The sequence below is a fragment of the Mercurialis annua genome, linkage group LG2 (genome assembly GCF_937616625.2).
Source record: "Mercurialis annua linkage group LG2, ddMerAnnu1.2, whole genome shotgun sequence".
Lineage (NCBI taxonomy): Eukaryota > Viridiplantae > Streptophyta > Magnoliopsida > Malpighiales > Euphorbiaceae > Mercurialis > Mercurialis annua.
Window position 1 is genome coordinate 17,777,071 of NC_065571.1, and position 22,788 is coordinate 17,799,858.

The window sequence follows — 22,788 nt, forward strand, 5'->3', positions numbered from 1 at the left end:
AAAAATTATCATCAAAAACTGGAACATGGAGCAAATTCTCATAGATGAAGGAAGCGCAATAAATCTCATGGCAAATACTGCTTACAAAAGCCTTGGCGGAACACCCGCAAAACTTCGTCGAGTCCCGATCCCATTATCCGGCCTCGGAGGACCTTCCATCAACCCACTCGGCGCTGTAACACCGGAAGTCGTAATCGGCCCAGAAAGAGTAATTAACAAGAATATTATGTCACCGTTTAACATAGTGGACATGGAACTGACATACAATGCAATCATAGGAAGACCGTTCCTCCATGACTCGCCCGCAGTTATAAGTATCAGAGCACTAGCTATGAAAATACCAACCGAAAAAGGAGTAGTAACACTAAGAGGGGACCAGAACATTGCAAAAAAATGCTACGACGAATCAATCATTGACCTCAAAGGAAACAAGAAAGATAAAGAGGAAGAATAAAAACATACAACCCATTGCCAGTAGGAACTTTACGTTCTACCCGATGAGATTTATAACTATCTTTTTTTTGTAAGCAATCTATTTATATCAATAAACAAAATTCCAGTTTCACCCAAAAATCATGCAATTTATGGCACAAAAAAGGAATCGGAAGCTAGACGCCCAAAAACAAAAAAAAGGAGTTTAGATTAACTCTTAAAGGCGAAACGCCCCAAAACAAATAAAAGAGTTTAGATTAACTCTCAAAGGCGAAATGTCCAAAAACTAATAAAAGACTTTAGATTTACTCTCAAAGGCGAAACGCCCAAAAACAAAAAGAGTTTAGATTAACTCTCAAAAGGTGAAACACCCAAAAATAAATAGAGTTTAGATTAACTCTCAAAGGCGAAACACCCAAAAACAAATAGAGTTTAGATTAACTCTCAAAAGGCGAATAAAAAGAGTTTAGATTAGCTCACAAAAGGCAAAAATAAAAAGAGTTTAGATCAACTCTTCAAAACACAGGAAATAAATCGCGCACAAATGGAAAATAAACTCTTCATTAAAAGAAACAAAGTACAAAAGGAACGCGCATAAAAGCGAAATGATAAAAAAAACAAAAATACTTTCACGGCAGCTTTACAACAGCTCGATCCTTTACCATCTTCTCCATCAAAGTCTTAGGTAAGTCTCAAGGATCCAACTCATTCACTCCTGAAAGATCAATATCAAGGTTCTTCTCACGAACCTTGTTCCCTATAGCAACGCGATATTCGCTCATCAATGACGAGTAGAAAGACTTTGTGTCAAGTAGACAAATATGGAGTTTTTCAACTTCGGCCCTCGACTTGTCTCTCTCATCACCGACATAAGATTTGGTAGCAATAAGATCCTCAATTTCTCGAGTCAGATTCGTTGTTCTCTTATCAATAACCCCCACCTGACGATCGTTAATAGCGTTCTGAGCTTTCAACTTCCAAAGAAGTGAATCATGCTCCCTCCAAAGAAGCCTTCAATCTCACCCTATCAGACTCGGAGTTAGCTAACAAAGTAGTTAACCGCTGAACCTCATCCTCGGCGCACTTGCGGCGATCATTGAAAACTAAAGCGGCCCGAAGAGCATATGAAAACCAAGCAAAAAGAGAAGATTAATTGATTTCCCAAAAAAGAAAAAACAGGCCAGCGAATGAAAAAGATAAAACACAGGAAAAATTACCGAGAAACCATAAAAGCAAGCCAGGTGGGACAAATCACTCCCGACTTTCGAATCAAACCAGTCGATATCATGCGTAATCGCCAAACTCTTGATATCCTCTGGCAAAATAGGCGGGTTCAGCAGACTAGGAAACTCGTGGCTTTCGGCCCACTCAGCTAACTTAGGAACAGGATCGGAGCCTTCAGCAAGAGCCGCCTGGAGGAGGATTCCACATCAAGTCGACGTCTCTTCCGAGATTCAGACACACCAATGGTAGGAACTTCAACCGACTTGACAAGAGGAGGAGCATCCTCTATTGAATCTGGCATATCGTCCATGGCCACTTCAACATCAACAACCTCAGCCGCACCCAAAGGAGCCATCAGTGCTAGAGGGGCAAACACCTCTGTAACTTCGGCATCAACATCATCATCTACTACCTCGACGTCAACATTTTCCACGGGCCGAATCGCCCCAATAGGAACTAGAGCAACTTCGCCCATTGGAACACTCATATCTACTTCAAAGCTGGAAAGTAGATCATCATTAAAAGAAGAAGATATCCTACAAAAGACAAAGCAAAAGAAAAAAATTAAGGATAAATACCTCCAATGAATTCCTATGACAGATCTGCCAAACCCCTTGAAGGATCCTCCAAAGAAAACCACAGACACCGAACAAGACTGTTCACTAAAATTGGCAATAGAGGAAACTGAAAAATACTATGAAAAGACAAGTCGAAAGCAAGAATATAAGTTCAAAGGAGATGGATAATTATTAATCAAATGAACCGAAAAAACCTTTCGAGAAATGGGAAAAAGCGAAATCATGAATAACCATAAAAAATTGTTTCCTCCAGCCATTATCCGGGCAAGGTAGGTAAATGGTGGAACGACCTTTCCTACCAAGAACAAAAACGAAATAACCATCACACTCTTATAAAGAAACAAAGTGATGGAAAACATTTAAAGAAGGGGATTCTTTCCGAAGCCTACACACCTCTACGAAGGCAAAAATGACATGTATAGTCCCAGGATGAAGCTCCCCTACAGCAACATCCATACTCCTACAAAACTCAACTAGGAAAGGATCTAAAGGAAACCGAAGACCAGCGGCGAGCTGCCCTTCGAATATAACTGCCTCCCGAGGCAAACCAGGATATCCAAAACCCCACATTCGGTAATTAGGCAATCTAACTCTATTCTCTGATGGAAAATTATATCTATAAGAGAGATCCAAAATCTCTTCCTGATCGGGACACAACTCACTAAGGGCCATAGATGCAAACTCGATTTTTTCCCTACTAGGTGCCATCTTAGGGGGGGGAATACAAACAAATACTAAAGGAATTTCAAGAGACAGAGAAGATCAAAACGAAGAAAAACGAAGAACACTACCTAGAAAAAGGAAAAAAAACAGGAATCACAAAAAAAAATGCAACAAGAAACATAAACAAGATTGCAAATATACCTGAAAATCAAGTAAGAATAAAAGAAAGTATAAATTGGGATAATATCGAATAAAAGATTAAAGAAAACGGTTAGAGGAAATGAAAAATTGAAAAAGAAAGAAGAAAAGTCTATTTATAGAACTTGGTAACATGAAAAAAACCATGCAAATAAAGACACTTGTCCCAAATCTGAAAAGGAAAACGAGGGATGACTGACACAAGTCAAAAAAGGAGATATAGAAATCCAAACAAGCAAGCGAAACGACTCGCCAGAAGTTGAAACGACTCACATCAAGTAAAGCTAAAATGTACCAAAACATAAATATCAAGACTTTAGCTCACTTGCGGAGAGACTAATGATGGAAACTGAATCCCATCATAACTATAGTGGAACCGAGTCGTAAAGGATATACCAATTGGGAAAATATCAATTATCGCCCAAAGTACGCGAACCCGACAATATCAGTGCTCGAATCCATAAGATTTGCCGAGTCTGAAGATAAAGAGAAGAATCAGCTGAATCTCCAGGATAACCGATATTAACTGAGGATTTGGAGAAAACACATCGCCAAAGGAATTCGCCGAAAAGACCAAATATACGAGGAATCTTATCATTGAAGACCAAATACATGGATTATCTTTCCTATTCTGATACGAACTACAATTTAGGAAGATAAGCTTATTCAGAAAGATATACTTGAATAAGACTTCCTCTTGAATAAGAAATACCTTTTCTATTCATGCTCAATCCCTACTAAATAGAAATCAATTTTCTATTTGTAAATTACTAGGTATTCTCTCAACTAATATATAAAAAGTTTGAGGTTGTCTAAGAACACAATAACATTCATATACTGAAAAAAACTGTTTAAAGCCCAAACAAATTTTAGCATCGTAAAGATAATCGGACAACCACCGACCGTTTAGCTTCAATCCTGTTTTGCGGGTTTATTCACCGGATCAAAAGGCAGACTCCATCACTAATTATAATTAAAAAATTACTCCTTCATTTAAAATTGACAAAAAATTTATAGCAAACACTAATGTAATTCAACCTGAGAATTTTTGGTTTTTTTCCTCCCGATTGTAATAATGATAATAAAAACCAATTAGTTTATTTAAAATAAATAAATTAATTTATAAAAATACTACATTTATCTTTACTTAATTTTAATAATAATTTAATATTAAGAACAGAGAAAAATATAAATTAATAGTAAAAACTAAGTGAAATATTTAATTTATAAAATAGTAGTATCCACTTTATTTAATAATAAATATTTATTACGATTAAGCGATAAAATATAATAGTACATAGATTTTAGAATGCGGTTAGTCTTAGATTTACAAAAAAAAAATAAAAAAATATTTAGCCATTTTCAAAAGAATTATTTGCATACTAAATAATGATTTTTCTTTATTATAGTTGTTTAAATATATCATTTAAAACATCGTATCACTGATTCTATTTTTTAAATTTAACATTCTATAGCACATTTTTATTTGTAGTAAATAATCACCGTTTTGCATACATTTTATAGTTTTATAATTCGTGAAAAGGATTATTGGTATCAAAAAGCCAAGCAATTTTGTCCTTTTTGCAGATTTATTAAAATTTTCAAAATTTACTAATCTATCCCAATTTGATGATTTTATTGCAATTCTATTTAAGCTGTTTCTAATCAATTTATTTTCATAATTTTTAATTGAATTTTTATACTAGCTCCTTAGTTAGCGAAATTCATTTCTCAAAATTATAAAATTTAACTCATGCTCCAAAACAAAATTAGAAACAATATTAAAATTTTATTCTAAATTCTCTAATTTTCCTGGTTGAAGCAAAAATGAAACAAATTTAAAATTATAAATGAACAGAAAAAAAAATAGTATTAAGATAAAATATTGACACAATTAAACGGATTAAACAAATTAGATAGAAATGCAACAAAAATTATCAAATTGAGATATATTTGCAGAATTTGAAAAACTTTAGATTAGTTTATAAAAATTTCGAAAAGATTTAACGTTTTGATATCATTAACTAATTTAAAAAATATAAAACGTGTGACGCACTGTTTTAAATAATGTTATTAAATCGGTATTATAAAAAGTTCAAAATTTATTATGTAAATAACCTTTTTAAAATGAACAGAGAGGATTAGAGTTGCATTTTCAAAAGATTTTCATGCAGTACACACACATTTATATCATGCATTAATAAATATGGATCTTATGTGATGAGAGTTTTGGTAATTATATTGTTTTATGAACTTGGAGTTGCAGGATTATGGAGTTAGAGTGATGTTGTGTAGAAATGTATACCTAGTAGACGTAGTACGTGAAAATATTGGGAGGGTTCTCAAGCTTGATTCTATTCAAGGTAGCAAGCTATGGAAAGGCATCGACATGCTCATCTTTAATACGTGGCACTGGTGGAACCGTAGAGGACCTACTCAACCGTAAGTCCAAAATCTCTTATTTCATTCCAATCCAATTCTGCTACTCAAATCAAATAAATAAATAAATTTATTAACTTTATATGGAATTGAATTGAATTTATTAAACCAATAAATTATAACTCAAATGGTATTAGTGATAAGTAGCAAATTATTAGACCGTAAATTTAAGTCATTTCACAAGCGCTTTCCTCTTTATAATTATCAAAAAGAAAATTAAATTTTTATTTTTCAAAAAATTTAGATTTATTACGACTGAGTATATAAAAACCTGCTGGCACTCTGGTATTAACGGTAGACCTCCTAGTGGTATACTAACTATCTTAAGGCTCGCTCTATTTCCTCCAATCCGAGTTATGCTGTCATACGTAACAAATTTACCGAACTTCCTTCTTCAACAAACATCCTCTTGAGCTAAAATGCTTCTACCTTTCCTGAAACGACCAAGAAATTTTGGTGTGGAGATTCTATTCCCTTCCGATTTTCCAATCCAAATATTACCTCCGACAGCTGCTTTCCCTTCAAGATTGCCATCACCATTTTTTGCTTCCTTTACCAAATGCGTTTGTAATATGTATCGGCTATTGCCTCCTACTATTGTGTTTATTACCCATTCCATATACTGCTTCATTGGTGGTGGCTGATCTTCACGGCTTCCACTAGTTTTCATTTTGTTATTCCTTGAATTTTGTCCTCCATATTTTGAGGTAATGCTATAGATTCTTTCAATTTTTCTGAGTGAACCATCTGATCAATCTCTCTTTTAAAGTTGTCATAGTCTTCCATATTATGACCGTGTTGCCCATGGAAGTTGCAGAATTTACCTTTAATGCGCTCTATGAGAACTAGCGGCGAGTGTCAAATTATTATTCTCCTTTATTCACATCAACATCTCGGTTTTTGAGGTATTGAGTGGCATAACGGTCAATCATCTTGCGTCCTGTCGGTTCTGTAATCGGTGTGATCCCCTATGTATCCAGGTTAATCTCTTCTATTTTGCTCATTCATCTGGAAATAATGATCATTGTCTTTGTTTCCTCCTTGATTTGATGGTAGTTTTACCGAACTTGAGTTCGCTTCTGTCGAGGCTGACCTTTTTTTTGTCTCTCTTTGTCTAAGTTGATGTAGTTCCATGCTTTGGTTATTAGCTCTGTATAGCTCTCAACCGGGTCTGTGATCATGTTATCTCAAAACGCCTGCAGTGTTGTCATATCATTCACTGCGTATATGGCTGTGTCATCATTCACATCTTCCACCGTGATAGTCTCTTCATTAAAGCGGATAGTTAAATTTTCAAGCTTGCCCTCGGCTTCAGGAAACACTTTTTCAGATCACTCGGCTTTTTCTTCTTCTGAAGGTTTGGGGCATAATGTGTCTAGGAAGTTGTTTTTAACTCATCGAAATTGTTTATCGACCCTTCTTTTTAGCTTTGATACCATTTATGGGTCCCTTCAGCGTGCTGGGGAAAGATTTGCTAGCTGAGGACTCATATACGTTTTTCACGCCCATGGTCACCTAAAAAAACAAATAGACATGAGAATAAGATTTGCCATCATAATTATCAAGAAGAGGCATTTTATACAAAGTTGGAAAAGACTTGTCTCTGGTGGCCTTTAATAACAGAGCACCAATTTGACTATAACTTGATGGATTGGCTCCAGGTTTTTTCCTTTTCTAGTTCTCCAACTCTGTCCTGACCTGCTTTGAAATATCCTCATTAAGGTTTTCTTCCAGGCTGAGTTAGCATTTGAACTATGGACACTCTCGGCCAACTCCCTTCTCGGTGGTCTGGGTACAACGACTTTTGGGCATTAATTTCTTTATGGATTAGCTACTGGGTCTACCTCCTCTATTCATGGTGGAAAAGTGGTGTGAGTGCTAGGTATGGTTCTATTTCCATCTCTTACGTCTAGTGGGTAAAACCGGGTGTTCTCAGGTTGGTGATGTGATTTAGTTACGGGGGTACGACTTGTGCTATTGGTGGCGTTTGAAATAGTGCATATTGATGTATATGTTGGAGGGAATCCATCTATCAGTTCAAATACTTCATGTATTCCTAAATTTGCACAAGAGAAGGGTGCACTACGGTAGAACCACTTGCTCCGGCTGTAAGGGTGGTGACGGTAGCCATGATCAGATAATTGAGGTTTATGGGAGCAATCATGGTGTTGCATAGGAAATTTTGTTGCACTTGAGACGTAGGTGTTAAGAATGGAGATTAATTGTTTCCAAATAACGATCCGATAAAGTGTTGTGGTGGCCTGAAGAGGGGCTGACCCGTAACGTAATCAGTAACCCATAAGAGTGAATTCTAGTTAATCTACTTCCTGTAGCCAGAGTGCTACCTACTCGTATAGTAAGTGGGGATACGAAAGTATTTTTCATTCAAGAGTGTGACATTGATGAGCCTCTCATCTATTTTGACAGATCCAGCAAGGGATACCCTAATTCCCTAGCTCAGTAGGGTGACTTATATTGTAATTGGTTTCAAATCTTTCATTTTTGGTTTTTTATCGTTTTTGTGAAAGAAAACAAACAGGGGGAAAACGATATTCTCATAGACGAAGACATGTGATAAATCACCAAGTTGCAAGATTGATCTTGTCCAACCTTATAACTTGAGAACAAAAGAAAGAACACTAGAAAAGGGTTTCTGTCATTCACTTTGATGATCAAGTAAGTACTAGGAGAGAAGGAAGAAGATAGAAGAAAAAAGACAAGTCAAAAATGAGACGAAAATGAGTTATCTTAAAGTTTTAATATAAGGTGGTTTATAGGCATTTCACGTGCCCTCAAATCTTTCTCTCTTTTTATGCTCCCATACGGAAGAGGTAAGTGTGTTAAAATGGATTGACCGATTGTAAACGTGTCGTGTTGACCCTCTCTGTTGACACAATTATGGTCAACATGAACATGACTCGTTTAACTAATTGTGTCAAAATCTTCAACTCTAACACGACATATAATTTAAATGAATGACACGACAGGACACGATTAACACGTTAAGATAAACGGGTAACACGCTTAACATAATTCTACGAGTGGCACGACACGACTAACATGGTCCACTTAATATTTAAACCATATAAATATAATTTTAGCCTCAAATTTATCAATTAATATCATAATTATATATATTTTAATATAATTAATTTTATTTATAACTTAATTTAATTATATTTAATTAATTTAATAATTTAAATTTTTGTTTTATGAATTTATTAACTATTTATTTCTATATTGTTATAAATAATATAATTTGTATACAGGTTTTGGAATGTTAGATGGGTTCGCGAGTCCACCCGTAACACGACCCATTTTTTCTTCTCATAAATGGATTGACACGTTTTTTTACACGAACCCGCTAAATCTCAACCCGGATTTTCCAAATTTACGTGTTAGGTGAATCGTGTTATCGTGTCATAACCCATTTTGACACCCCTAGAATGACGTGTCCCTTATAGGATGTAGACTGAGCTGACATTTCTGTTACTAATGGGCCTTGTATGACTTCTTCTTAAAGCAAGGTGCATTTTATGTGTTTTTCTATCACGGGGGACTTATCTTTGTAATCTATTGTGTTGTTAGTCTTGGAGTCGAAATACTGCTTATTTGAATCTCGGTTGTTTATTGTTCTTCATAGCTGACATTTTCACCTAGCGGGCCTTGATGTTTACTTGAGCTGGTGGGCTGAGTTTGGTGTTTTACTGGAGTTGGTTACATTGATATTGAATTAGTCATTTCTTAAATTATAATTTAAAAAACTATTTATTTTAAAAATAGAAAAAATACATTGTATTCTCTCCGTTCCAATAGAGTTGTCTACTTTTAATTTTTTTTATAAAACTCTTGTCTATTTCTAAAAAGTAACAATTATTAAACTTAATATTTCTATACTATCTCTATTTAAAATCCAGTAATAAAATAATATTTGTTGAATCTATAAGTAAATAAGAATGGTGGTTTAAATAAGAGTAGTAAGAGAAGTGGAGAAAAAATTATAAAAATCTATAATATTGTATTTTTTTAACTGCTGATAATGATAAAGTGAACAATTTTATTGGAACAAAATGAGTATATAGAAGTATTAGTTATAAATTTAAATAAATTTTCAATAGCTATAAATATAATTTTATTCTTCTAGTAAGTGGATGATGATATTGTTTGCAGATGGGACTACATTAAAATAGGAAATGAGATAAGAAAGGACATGGATCGCATGCTTGCTTTTAAAGAAGCACTAACAACATGGACTACTTGGGTGGATTCTAATATTGATCCTACCAAAACACTCCTTTTCTTTCAAGGAATTTCTCCTTCTCATTACAAGTAAGCTACATCTTCACACATCCAACAATTTTATTTTTGTGTTTTATAAACTTGAATTTAACATATTTACAAGTTATTTCGAATCCTCATAAATTATTTTTTATAACTATTACTAATTTATATTAAACCTTATTAATATCAATTATGTAATTTACGTAAACTAAGTTTTAATTTAAAATCTTTATTAGGAATATTTGGTTCAATTGTTTCGAGGTCAAGTAAAAATTATTAGCTAATTTACATATTCAGTAAATAAACATAATCAATAGATTTTAACTTTTTATATCAAATAAGGAGAAATTCTTAGGTAGACTCAATTCAGCACGTTATTCATGAACTAAACCTATCATATTATAACACGTCATTAAAATAATGGCACTATCGTAATATTACTATTTAAAAGTGTAAATAAATAATAAACAAAATTATGATAGTGCCACTATTTTAATAACGTGTCATAATGTGATAGGTTAGTATATGGATGACGTGGTGGACTGAGTCTATTTAAGAATTTCTCATCAAATAAAATGCTAGTATACGGAAAAAAATGCTTAGTTTAATTTTTAAGAAGCTGATAACATATTTAATCTATTAAATATTCAGATAAAATTATATACAATAAAATAGGTTATTTTTTGTAATATGCATTTAATTGAAATGATTTAAAATAATTTATTGATTTATAAATTATATAAAATTAATTATAATTATAATTTAATGTATCAGTGGAACGCAATGGGATGAACCGAGAGCAAAAAGCTGCGTGAGGGAAGAAGAGCCGGTATCTGGGTCGACATATCCAGGTGGATTGCCACTAGCGGTAGATGTGCTTAAGAGCGTACTGCAAAAGACTAAAAAACCAGTCAAGTTGCTTGATATAACACTTATGTCTCTACTTCGTAAAGATGGACATCCGTCAATTTATGGCCTAGGTGGCCCCTCTGCTATGGACTGTAGCCATTGGTGTCTTGCTGGTGTTCCCGATATTTGGAATGAAATTCTCTACAATCTCATTCCTTTTTAGCAACAACAATGATCATAATTATAATTAATTATGTAAAAGTACCACTTAATAATATAATTTAGAACCAATAATTTCTATTTCATTTTTATCAAATTTTTTTTAATTCCATTTCATTATAAGGAAACCTGACCATGTATCATTTTTCTCCATTTCTTTTATTCTCTTTCGTCTAAATTTTAGGGAAAAATTGAAAATTATCCAAATTGGGCATAATAATCCCAACAATACGGATTTTATTTTTATTTTGGTGTCAACACTTTTAAAACTTCTAAAATTACTTGATTCTTGAAAATCTTTGCATCCAACACGTATTCTTACAAATCACAGTTTTTGCAAAAAGAAATCAACTGCAATTTCATCTGAGATCATAAAATCTAGATCCAAACTCAAAATGAACGGTTAGTTCATCTTCTTCTTTTTGATTTTTTTTTGGATTTTACAATCAAAACTCTTGAAAATCGATTCAAATCTATTGAAGCGAGAAATCCATTTCAGATTGAAATCGTTTTCATGTTGAAATCGATTGAAACCGTTTTCATTTTGAAACCGATTAAAGATTAAAACTGATTCCAGATTGAACCAAAAAATTTATTATATTACGGCAAAAAATTATGCACTCCAAGTGTTTGTTATATGTTCACTAAATTTATGTAGACATTTGTTTAATATTCAAAGTGAAAATCAAAACTTTGGATGTGAGCGTGCTTGGGCCTCTTTTTATAATCTCGTTTTATATTCTAAATGCATGAGGTTCCTTTGTTTTGATTTTTGCTATGTTGTTGTTGTTTTTCTTTTCTGCTGATGCTGCTCTCATTTCTGCTTTTATTGCAGTTTTTTCCTACTGTTGTTGCTGTTTTTTTACTGCTGATAAATAAGTATACTTTATGTATATTATCAATATACTTAATGTATTCTATTGTGCTTCAGAAATGAGAACAATAACCGTTGAAATACATTATAATGGAAAATGAAATGATAAGTGAGATTTCACAAATTTTCAATTGTGAAAAATTATAATATAATAAAAATAGATGCTAGAATTTCAAACCCATTGTGAAATAAAATTTCAAATCATCAATAATTTTCATGTTATTTTTGTTATTTTTTTTCATATGTTTACTATATTTTCAGTGTATATATTCTATATATTAAAATATACTATTGGATTTTGCAACATCTTGTATTTGTTTGTTATGTTTTCAGTGAATTTTGATATATACATTCTGCATGTTTTATATTTTATATATATTCGTAATATGTTTTGCTTTGTTATATATACTCATTTTTTATTTATTTTTTGAGAATAATGATTATAGTGTTTAGTATGTTTTATGTATTCTAATAGTTATATGTAATAATTCTTTTATTTTTAATGATTATAGTATTTTTGTATACTTTCTATATGTATTTATATATTGTAATTGTATTTTTTTGTCAAAACTCTAATTGCATAATTTTGTGATTAATTGTTTATGCTTACAATATGATGTATCCTTTACCTATATTATTTGTATACTTGTTGTGTTTTTTTATTCAGAAAAGAAAACAATACCAATTATCATCCATTATAATAGGAAAAACGATGAAAAGTATAATTTTACAAATTATCAAATAAAGGAACTATACTTCCATGGTACGAGAAAACATGCTTCAAATAGGTCTAAAGGGAAGATAAAAGGCATATTGGAGAAAAAGCAATCATTAACAGCCGAAATTTTTTTTTCCTTATTGTTGATGTTGTTTTCTGCAACTATTGTTGTTGTTGTTTTCTTAATATATTTTTTGTATACTTTTTGTATACACGCATATAGTTTTAAAATATTATTACTTTTAACATGTTAACGCAATTTAGATATTATGTGTACTGATTATTTTTATTTTTAATGATCACAATGGTTTATTACACCTTTTGAATGTTTTATATGTACTGGTACCTTTGTTATATGTATTAATTTGTTATATGTACTCGTTTTTTTAATAATTATAATATTTATGCTATTCAAATTATATATTATCAGTACACTTAATGTGTTTTTTTAATGCTTCAGAAATATCAACATCAATTATTATTAGTATTTGGCATTATCTTTTATTTTTTTTAGTGTATGGTATATCTTATGTACATTTTATATATATCCTTATTATACCTTTTACTTTTCTATTTTCTGTTTACAATGTGTTTGTATATTTTATGTAAACCGTATGTACACTGTATGTATACCATATGTAAGCTTTTTTAAATAATTATAATGTTTATCTTAATCAAATTATGTAAATTTTATGTATATTATTAGTATACTTACTGTAGTTTTTTAATGCTTCATAAATGGCAATAATAGTTATTATCAGTTTTTGGCATTACATTTTGTATATATTTTTTTTACAGTATTTGGTATATCTTATGTATAATTTACATATATAATTATTATACAGTTTACAAAAATTAAGCTATTATATATAAAAAATATAAGAATATTATATTAAAAGAATATTAATTTTACACCAAGCATATACAAAAATATTCTACTAAAATTATACCAATAGCTTGCAATTAATATGCAAATTAAGCTATTATATAGAATAATTAAATATTGATAAATCTCATAGGCACACTTTTCCTATCAACAATCCAATTGTTTTTATGCCAATAATAATTATTTGCAAATATGACAATCTTCGAGCCACTATATTTTCTTTTCCATTGCATTAATTTTAGAAGGTTGTAACCCAACAATTGGTGTGGCATTCAATCTTATATTTATACAATATAATATCGGTATACTTTCTGTATACCTCTAATATACTTTACATATATCAAAATCGCATTACTCTTACTTTCTCTCTCTAACTTATGTCTCTACAGTAAATAACACAGAAATACAACAATATATAAATAAAAATAGAGCATACAATAATCAATTGTTTGTTTTCATCTTCCATCCATTTTGTTTTATTTCTCTTTTTAACAACATCAAATTATAAAGTAGATCGGATGACATCGATATCATTTTGGATGATATTGTCGATAACAGACGAAGAATGGCGTCAATGGCATATCGAAGGAATAGAAAATAGATGAACATAGGGAGCTAGGTCTTTTAAAATTAAAGTAGAATTAAACATAAAACAATGAAAAAGGGAAGAAATCAAAAAGGAAATTAAGAGAAAAGGTTCTGTTTTGATTAGATTACAAATATAGTAAGAAGAAGCAGATAAAGAAAGACAAGAAAAAAAGAAATAAATGAAAAGGAAATATGGTAATAAAAAACAGATAAAGAAAAATAAGAAAAGAAAAAATAAATGAAAAAGTTTTGTGCAAATAAAAGTAGAAATCACGTGTTATAATGAAATAAGAAGTAGTACACGTGCTGAAACAAACACAAAGTCTTAGTTGAAAACAAAAACCTAACCACGTAATTTTCAAATTATTTTCAGTAATCACGTGGTTAGTCTAATTTTCTCTAAATTTTATTTAACAAAAGTGTCACGACCTATTTTCATGAATCGCGACCGGCGCTAGGGTATGGGTAATGTAGTACCAAAACCCGTAGCTAACCTTTCATTTAACATACAAACACATAAACCTGCAGAAACCAATGCTCGGGTGCAATCGAGACTTCAGCCTAAATCTAGCAGTTATAATATTCAGCATTTAAAATAACATGCTTTCCAATAATGGTATTAAATCGGCTTAACATAAATAATCCGGAATAATTATATAACATGCCAGAGCAATAAATAATCAGTCAGATCAATATGACAACAACTAGAATAAAATAAAGACGTCTAGTTACTACTGCGGTCTAAGAATAAAACAGTTTTATTGTTTATCAAAATAATAAAAACCTCCGAGAAAGCAAAGAACGGACACCAGCGACTCTCTCAAATCATAACCCTGGAAAAATTGGGAAAACAACGGGGTCAGATATACTGAGATGAGTTTATACCACTATTTACATTTGTTAAGTGGAAAACCTTTAAAACCGTTTAAAACATTTAATAACGGTATTACAAATAATAGTTGGAACCCTAATCCACAATTCTAAATAATTAACATAATCCAATAGGCCTGGTCCCGAGAGCTGAGCTACACCGAGTTACCACTGACCACACTTTTACCATATCCAGAGTCCCGAGAGCTATGCTACACCGAGTTACTCTATTTGGTCTCGAGAGCTACGCTCACGCCGAGTTACCACATTTCCATAAATACCTTACCCAGATCATTACCGGTGCGCACGCAGTCCTAACGATGCCCATTAGGTAGCATGTTCCAACTAAGAGCCATAATATAAAAACAGTTCGAAATATACATACAGTATATATATATATATATATTTAATATTAAAATAACAATTTACTTAATAAAGCGGTAAATAGTAAGTACAAACTCACTGCTTGCTAATCCACGTGATAACCGGCAAGCAACTAATCCTGGTTCGCCTCTAAAGCACGAACAGTAGACGTGTCTAGACAAATAAAATAATTATTAAAAACAGGCCATAACTCTAGAGAGTACTAGACACCACATAGGACTAGCACAATTAACACGTTGGAATAAAACAATCCAGAACAACATAAAATACCCAATAGGTAGAAACGTTCAATTAATACAAGTCTATTGAGTTCTCGCTTAAAATCCGATTTACAAATATTATTTAATAATCTTTAAATAATAATTAATTTCCAAATAGTGGGTTAGCCGAGTTACCAATAACTACCAAGCTAACCTCACTTGTCGGGTGACCCAAGTCTAACCCGACTCAAAACGTTTATCAAATATAAACCCGAGTTTATATTTATAAAATAATTCCATAAAATAATAAACCATTTTAAAAGCAGAACTCAATAACTTAAATTTCAAGTAACCCAAGTTACTACCCAAAAATCCCAACATTTTAGGTTTATCAAAGTTTAAGGACTAAACTGTACTTTAACCAATTAGGAACTAAACTGTACTTTAGCCAATTAGGGGCAAAACTGTACTTTAGCCAATTAGGGGCTAAACTGTACTTTAGCCAATTTGATACCCGAAATCAAATAATTTACATTTGTTTATAATTAAAACAAAATATAAGGTTACAAACCAAAACTTACTTAAATAAGTTTTAAAAATATTCAAGGGCTAAATTATAATTTAACCATTTTCACGCCATTTAGATATTCGAAATTAAATATAATTACTCGAATAATTATATTAGCTTAATTTATAATTATCTATCGTTTTTAATTTATGTTAATTATAAATTAACTCAAAATCCTAACTATTACCAAATAATTGATAAAGTTTAACTTAAGGGATTTCTTTAATTTAATCAAAACAATTACATGATTAACATGGCCATTTGACCATCTTCTTAATTCAAAACAACAATTCACCCGCCTAAGCCCATCAACCAATTTGCAGAACACTAACTAAATCAAGGATTCAAATCCACTTAGAAGCATGCAACACCAATCTTTCAATTTGAATCCTCATAACCCTTATCAAACCATTTTAAACCAAAACAAATTCATATAACCCTAGTATGAACAACACCGAAACTAACTATCATTGAAATAAACCGAGAATATCAACGACGACGGAATCAAACGGAAATTCATTCAAGCCAATTAACTTATTTATGATTTCTAACATCCTTGGAGGTCTAAGATCATGAAGAATAATGAATTAAAACCAATGAAAAGAAATAAACATCGGCAGCCACAAACCAATCCAAGAAGAGTGAAAAACAAACTCAAAACGACAAACCGTACGGCGATTGAAACGAGATCGATAGCGTACCGTTCAACAAAAACGAGGTGGGGAATTGAAGATACGCGAGTCTAGAATCTCTGGAAACAAACGGTTTTGATTTCGATCTAGAAACGAAAGAGAACGATCAAAAATACAGAATTGTCGTTTAAGCCAAAACTGAAATTGTTAGAACAAACTTACCGATGCTTTTTCTGAAACTTTGAGAACGATTATGATCAACGATTTCTCAGCGAAAATGGGAGAGAATGACGGCTATGGACTGCTTAAAGAGTGGGAAAAGGATTAGGGTTAAAAGAATACGTAAATATAGGAAGGAAATAGTAGATACGAAGGTCCAAAATACCCTTCACGTAAGAGACCAGCAAAATTGTTGAGTTCTCGTTCGAGAACTGGAATTCTCGAACGAGACTCAGCTCAAAAAGCTTGTGTCTCGTTCGAGAATTCCAATTCTCAAACGAGACTCAATGAATATGGGTCAGGTCTCTTTCGAGACCTGATTCAAGGGTGGTGGTTCAACCTTTTGGTTGAACCACAAAGTGATAGGAACCAAACGCGAACCCGAAAATTGAATCGAACCAAAAATTAAATTACGAATTGAACCGCCACCCGAAAAACTCAAATTATTTCCGAAAACACATTTAGAAAAAATTTAAAAAAATTCCGGGATATTACAAAAAGGCTAATGCACCCCCTGAACTTGTGACACGGGATCATTTAACCTAGTTTTTACTTGTTTGAGCAACTAACCTCAAAACTCTTCATTTTTGGATTAATTAATGCCATAATTGTATTTTAAAAACGCGTAAAATATAAATTGGAGGTGAGTGATACAAAATAGAAATTAAAAAGTTCCCTAATTGTTTAGATAAAATTATTCTAAACTTATTTTTTGTAATAAAATATAAATTATGGAGTTATGTGATCCAGAAATGAAGAGTTTTGAGATTAATTGCTCAAATAAGTAAAAATTGGATTAAATGATTCTATATCACAAATTCAGAGGATATGTTGATCCTTTGTTCAATTTTTTTTTTTGTCTCTCTTATTTCATTTGTTAATTAGGAAAACAATCCACCAAAAAGGTTAATAAAAGATGATGTCGCAATTTCAATTTTTATTTCAATAAATATGTATTTAGCTAAATAATTGTATATGATTTTTACTATAATTATTGAAGGTCTTTAAATTATTTATTTTATTAATTAATGTTTTCTTAAGTGTTTTTATTTTAGCAATTTGATTTTAGTTTTGTTAAGGTTAAACTTTGAATTGTTATTGTTTTTTTATGAATTAATGGCTTTATAATATATTTTGGTTGTTTATTAGTTCTTGATATTATTTTTATATTATTCTTAAAGTTGCACGTAATAAGTTCAATGAAATATTTCAACACGTTGTCATATATTTTCATAAGATTTCATAAGTTTTCATGATTATTTAAGGTATATAATTTTGTATTACATTGTGGATTATTTAAATTGTTCATGAGTTTTTGATTTTATTTTTTTATTATTCTAACCATTGCACATAATATATTTAATGAAATACACAATTATTTTTTTGATAATTTTTATAGAGTTTCATAACTTTTTTTACACTTACTGGATGTATGCATTAAGGCTATTTACCATTGAAATTTCATATGCAAACTTGAGGGAGGGTGTGTGTGTGTGTGTAATATGTTGTTTTAAAAAATTAAAATATTTTAAGAAAGGGTTAGACAGTTAAGGCGCTAAAAAAATTTAACAAGAGATAGTTTTACAGTGGTTTGGTTTAAATCAAAGTCTACATCCAACACTCAATAAAAGATTAAAATTTTAAATTCACTAAATTTTAAATAAGTTACAATTTGGTGTTTATAGCTTAACACCTAACTTTACAAATGATTTTTTTTGTAAAACTAAACTCAAACTTATAATGATGATTTTTCAAGTTTAATCATCAAGAACCTACAATAATAATGATCAATAAGTAATTCACTAACAAAAACTAAAGCAATCAACACAATTAAAGCTCGATAAATAATTTTATTTGTAAATAGTTGAGATTTGAATGTGTTAATATTTGATAATTTTAATAACTTTAAGACAACTAAAAACCCTCTCTATTTAATTTTGACAATCAACTAAAAAAAATGGCCTAGTCATTTAGGCAAAATTTGCAATGCGTGTTACTATTCGCCGTCCCTCTAAGGGCATTTCTTGGTATCTGGAACGCCTTCTGGGGGCGTTTCCCAGCGCTGGAAAACGTTCTATGAGGTAATTTTGTAGCTGCTGGAAAGCCCCAGCAGTGGTGTTTTCCAGCTGCTGGAAAACGCCCTAGCAGGACGATTTTTCTCGGTGCGGCGGCCACAGGAAACGTCGCCGCCGCATCCTATAATTTTATTTTAAAAAAACATTGAATTGTTTAAGAATTTATATTTTAACTTTTAGAGAATTTAACTTAAACTTTAGGGTTTATAACTTAGAATTTAGGGTTTGTAATTTAAAATTTAGGGTTTGTAATTTAGAATTTAAGGTTTATAATTTATAATTTAGGGTTTATAACCTAGAGTTTAGGGTTTATAATTTAGTTTCTAAGTTTAGGGTTCACCTATAATTTTATTTTTTAAATAATAATAAATTATTTAAAATTATATAACTAATTTGTTTAATAAATTAATTTAGTATAATATAAGTAAATTAATTTTTATTATAATCAAAAGTTTATGGTTTAATTTTTAGAGAATTTAACTTATAATTTATGATTTATAATTTAGAATTTCAGGTTTATAATTTAGTGTCTAATTTTAGGGTTTAGGGCTTCGGGTTTGTAATTTAATGTCTAATTTTAGAGTTTAAGGTTTATGGTTAGTTTTAAATTTTCTCATGTTAATTATATTTTTTAAATTAATATTAATATAAGGGTTAATTTCATAAAAAAATCACGACCTTTACACGAAATTTCATTTTAATCACGACTTTTAAAACTTGCCATATAAAATTATGACCTTTCATTTTTTTTAAATCCATCATTTTAGTGTATTTTTTGACTAAATTCTTCATTAAACCATTAATTAAAGACCCAAATTATAAATCGACACTTAATATTATTATCTTTCGGCTAGAGTATGTAGGATTAGTAATTTTGTTAGAAAAAATACACCGAATTTTGCTTTGGTGGTAGATTTGAAACAAAATGAAAGGTCGTGCCTTTAAATGCCAACTTTTAAAGGTTGTGATTAAAATGAAATTTCGTGTAAAGGTCGTAATTTTTTTATGAAATTAACCCTTAATATAAATAGTGTATTTTAATTAATGTTATTATAAACTGAATATTGCAGAGTAAAGGACCTGGTAGAGAAAAAAATCTACCTACTACTCGACAACTAGAGATGCATCCGGAGCTAGAAGGGTCGGGACCTCGACACGACCATTCTCGTGGTGTAACCACTTTAGTACGACGACAAAAGCAGCAGACTTGAACTGATCCGGTTGAGAGACCTCGTGTAGCAGATGAAAAGTGGAATGCCATGCTTTTTCAGGCAACTATAGAGAGTTCAGAGGAGTTTGAACCAATTGATGATGCTCGCCAGAGGAAGCGGAAAGTTGGAAAGCTCTGCCCTACATCGTCTGAAGGTAAAAAAAAGCTCAATTATTCTGTTTATTTAAAATACTGGATTAATTTTTAATATTGTAATTTTTATTTCAGTTTCCAGCAAACGACTTGAGGCAGAGCCTGTCGACGTATGGACCGTTAGTAGGCCAGTGCCAGGAGGACCACATGACGACAGTGTCATTCCCAGTTTTCTCGGGCATGTTGCTGCTATGATTTGGGAGTGGGATGACAAAGGCACACTGAAGTGCTATAACAGATACATAACTTGTGGGAAGCTGAGATAGTGGTACGCGGGTACCTTTGAGGAGGTCAAATGGCTGATTGACCAGACTGGTTTGGGACATCTCCGGGAAACGATGTTCGTCCACCTGGATATTCCACTACTTTCTGCCTTTGTGGAGCGGTGGCAGCCAAATACTAACACCTTTCACTTACCTTTTGAGGAGATGACTATCATTTTGCACGATGTGTGGGGGATTCTTCGTATTCCGGTCGAGGTGGGTCTGGTTTTTGATGTGCCCAGCAGATCTGATCTTCAGAATGCTTGTGTCGAGATCTTAGGTATTAATATACGAAATGTGTTGCGCGGTACCTGAATCAAACAATTTTTGAAGTGAAATACCCCGTAAAAGTTTTAAATTTATTTTGCGAGCTTCCAGTATTAAATCCGGGTCGCTTGTGGATTCGTGAGACGATTTAATGGTTTGAATAATATTTTTTTCGTTAAGGTTTGGTTCGTGGTTCGATTTGAGTTTGAGTTTGAGTTTAACTTTGAGTCGATTTGGGTTTTAGGTTCAACCTAAATGGTTGAACCAAGTTGGGCTGACTCATGTCTCAAGCGAGACCTGAGATTCTCGAACTGTCTCGTTGGAGACCTGAAGGTCTCGAACGAGACCCTTGCAATTTCTGAAGGTCTCGAACTCCCATATTATATCACGTTTCAACCTAATTTCTTTCCCTACTTATTTATCCAACCCAATTCGTCACTCATCTCTCAAAATCTCTGAAATCTACTGAGCTAATCATCCTTCAAACTCTTGTGTTCATCGGTAAGAAATTGTTCATTGTTTCCTCAGTTTAGTTCTTTTGCACTACTTCTGTTCTTAATCGATTTTCCGCACGTTTTAGAACCGAAGTTGGTTTTGATTCTTCCCAGCAATTGTAGACTCATTTATCTTTGAGACCGACTTTCATTTTCGTAAAACGGCACGTTATCTTTTCCGTTATAGCCGCCGCCGTTTTATCGTTTTCAAGTTATTCGCCGTTTTGATTTCTAAAACGATACCTTTGTCTTTCGATCCGTTCGTAGCCATTGTTAGATCCAATTCAAATATGTCTCGTCCCCGTGGAAGTAGACTCATTCCTCTACAACTTTGCTTTTCGTAATTTACCAAACGGTACGTAAATCATTCCGCTATAGTCGCCGACGTTTCTTTGTTTTTGCCTGTTATGGTTCCTTTGTTTAATATCAAGCTTCTGCCAATTTTGCTATTATCCCTTTGGAGTATGATTTCGTGTTTGGATGTCAGTTACCTCTTGTTTAGTAATCTATAATTGAATCTACTAGGTTTAGTATTTAAATTGCTTCCATTGTTGTTCTTAGATTCTAAATTTCTTTCTGCAAGTTATTAATATAATTATTATTTCAAGATTGTTGAAAATTGATTCTTTTTTGTTGAGGTTGATATCAGTTAACTTTGATAAGAGTTGCTTGGGTATTGCTTGATTTCTATACCGAGTTTTGGTTTTGGGAGTTGGTTTGTGTCACGACCCATTTTCATGAATCGCGACTGGTGCTAGGATATGGGTATGGTTGTACCAAAACCCATATCTAGCCTTGCGGATAAACAACAATTAGATAAACCTGCAAGAAAACCAATGCTCGGGGGCAACCGAGACTTCAGCCTAATTCTAACAGTTAATAATATTCAATATTTCTTAAAAGTGCTCCGCCAACTCTGAGTCTTAATACAAAAATGTTAAAACGATATAAATATCAATTGGACTAAATCTGAAAACAATCGTTAGACAAGTAAGACTTCAAATTACTATTGTGGTCTAAGAATAAAATCAGTTATTAACTTTATTAAAATATAAATTAAAACCTCCGAGAAAATAAAGAATCGGAGAGCAGCTGACTCACTCAAATCATAACCCTGAAAAAATTGGGAAAACAACGGGGTCAGATATACTGAGATGAGTTCATACAACTATTTACATTTATTAAGTGGAAAACCTTGAAATCTTTAAAACATTTATTATAAGCATTGCGTATAATAGTTGGAACCCTAATCCACAATACTAAATATAACCATATTCCAATAGATCTCGTCCCGAGAGCTGAGCTACACCGAGTTACCACCGACCACTCTTAATTCATAACCAGAGTCCCGAGAGCTGAACTACACCGAGTTAATCTACTGGTCCCGAGAGCTATGCTCACACCGAGTTACCACCACATATCACATACCTTTTCTAGATCAATACCGGTGCGCACGCAGTCCTGTTGATGCCCATTAGATAGCATGTTCCTAGGGGTGTGCATC

At 32.1% G+C, this 22,788-nt stretch overlaps 1 protein-coding gene across 2 annotated transcripts in view; it reads left to right on the plus strand.

Annotated features, from left to right (window-relative positions):
• The window catches only part of LOC126669366 (protein trichome birefringence-like 41), a 33,489-nt gene extending 22,520 nt beyond the window's left edge, over positions 1 to 10,969 (plus strand). The window contains exons 3-5 of one of the 2 annotated variants that reach the window (XM_050362818.1): positions 5,362 to 5,537; positions 9,705 to 9,863; positions 10,590 to 10,969. In XM_050362818.1, coding sequence (XP_050218775.1) covers positions 5,362 to 5,537; positions 9,705 to 9,863; positions 10,590 to 10,887 — 633 coding nt within the window. In that variant the 3' untranslated portion in view covers positions 10,888 to 10,969. The remainder of the gene's footprint in view (positions 1 to 5,361; positions 5,538 to 9,704; positions 9,864 to 10,589) is intronic. The other variant, XM_056104754.1, reaches the window with a different exon arrangement.
• Positions 10,970 to 22,788: the final 11,819 nt, after the last annotated feature.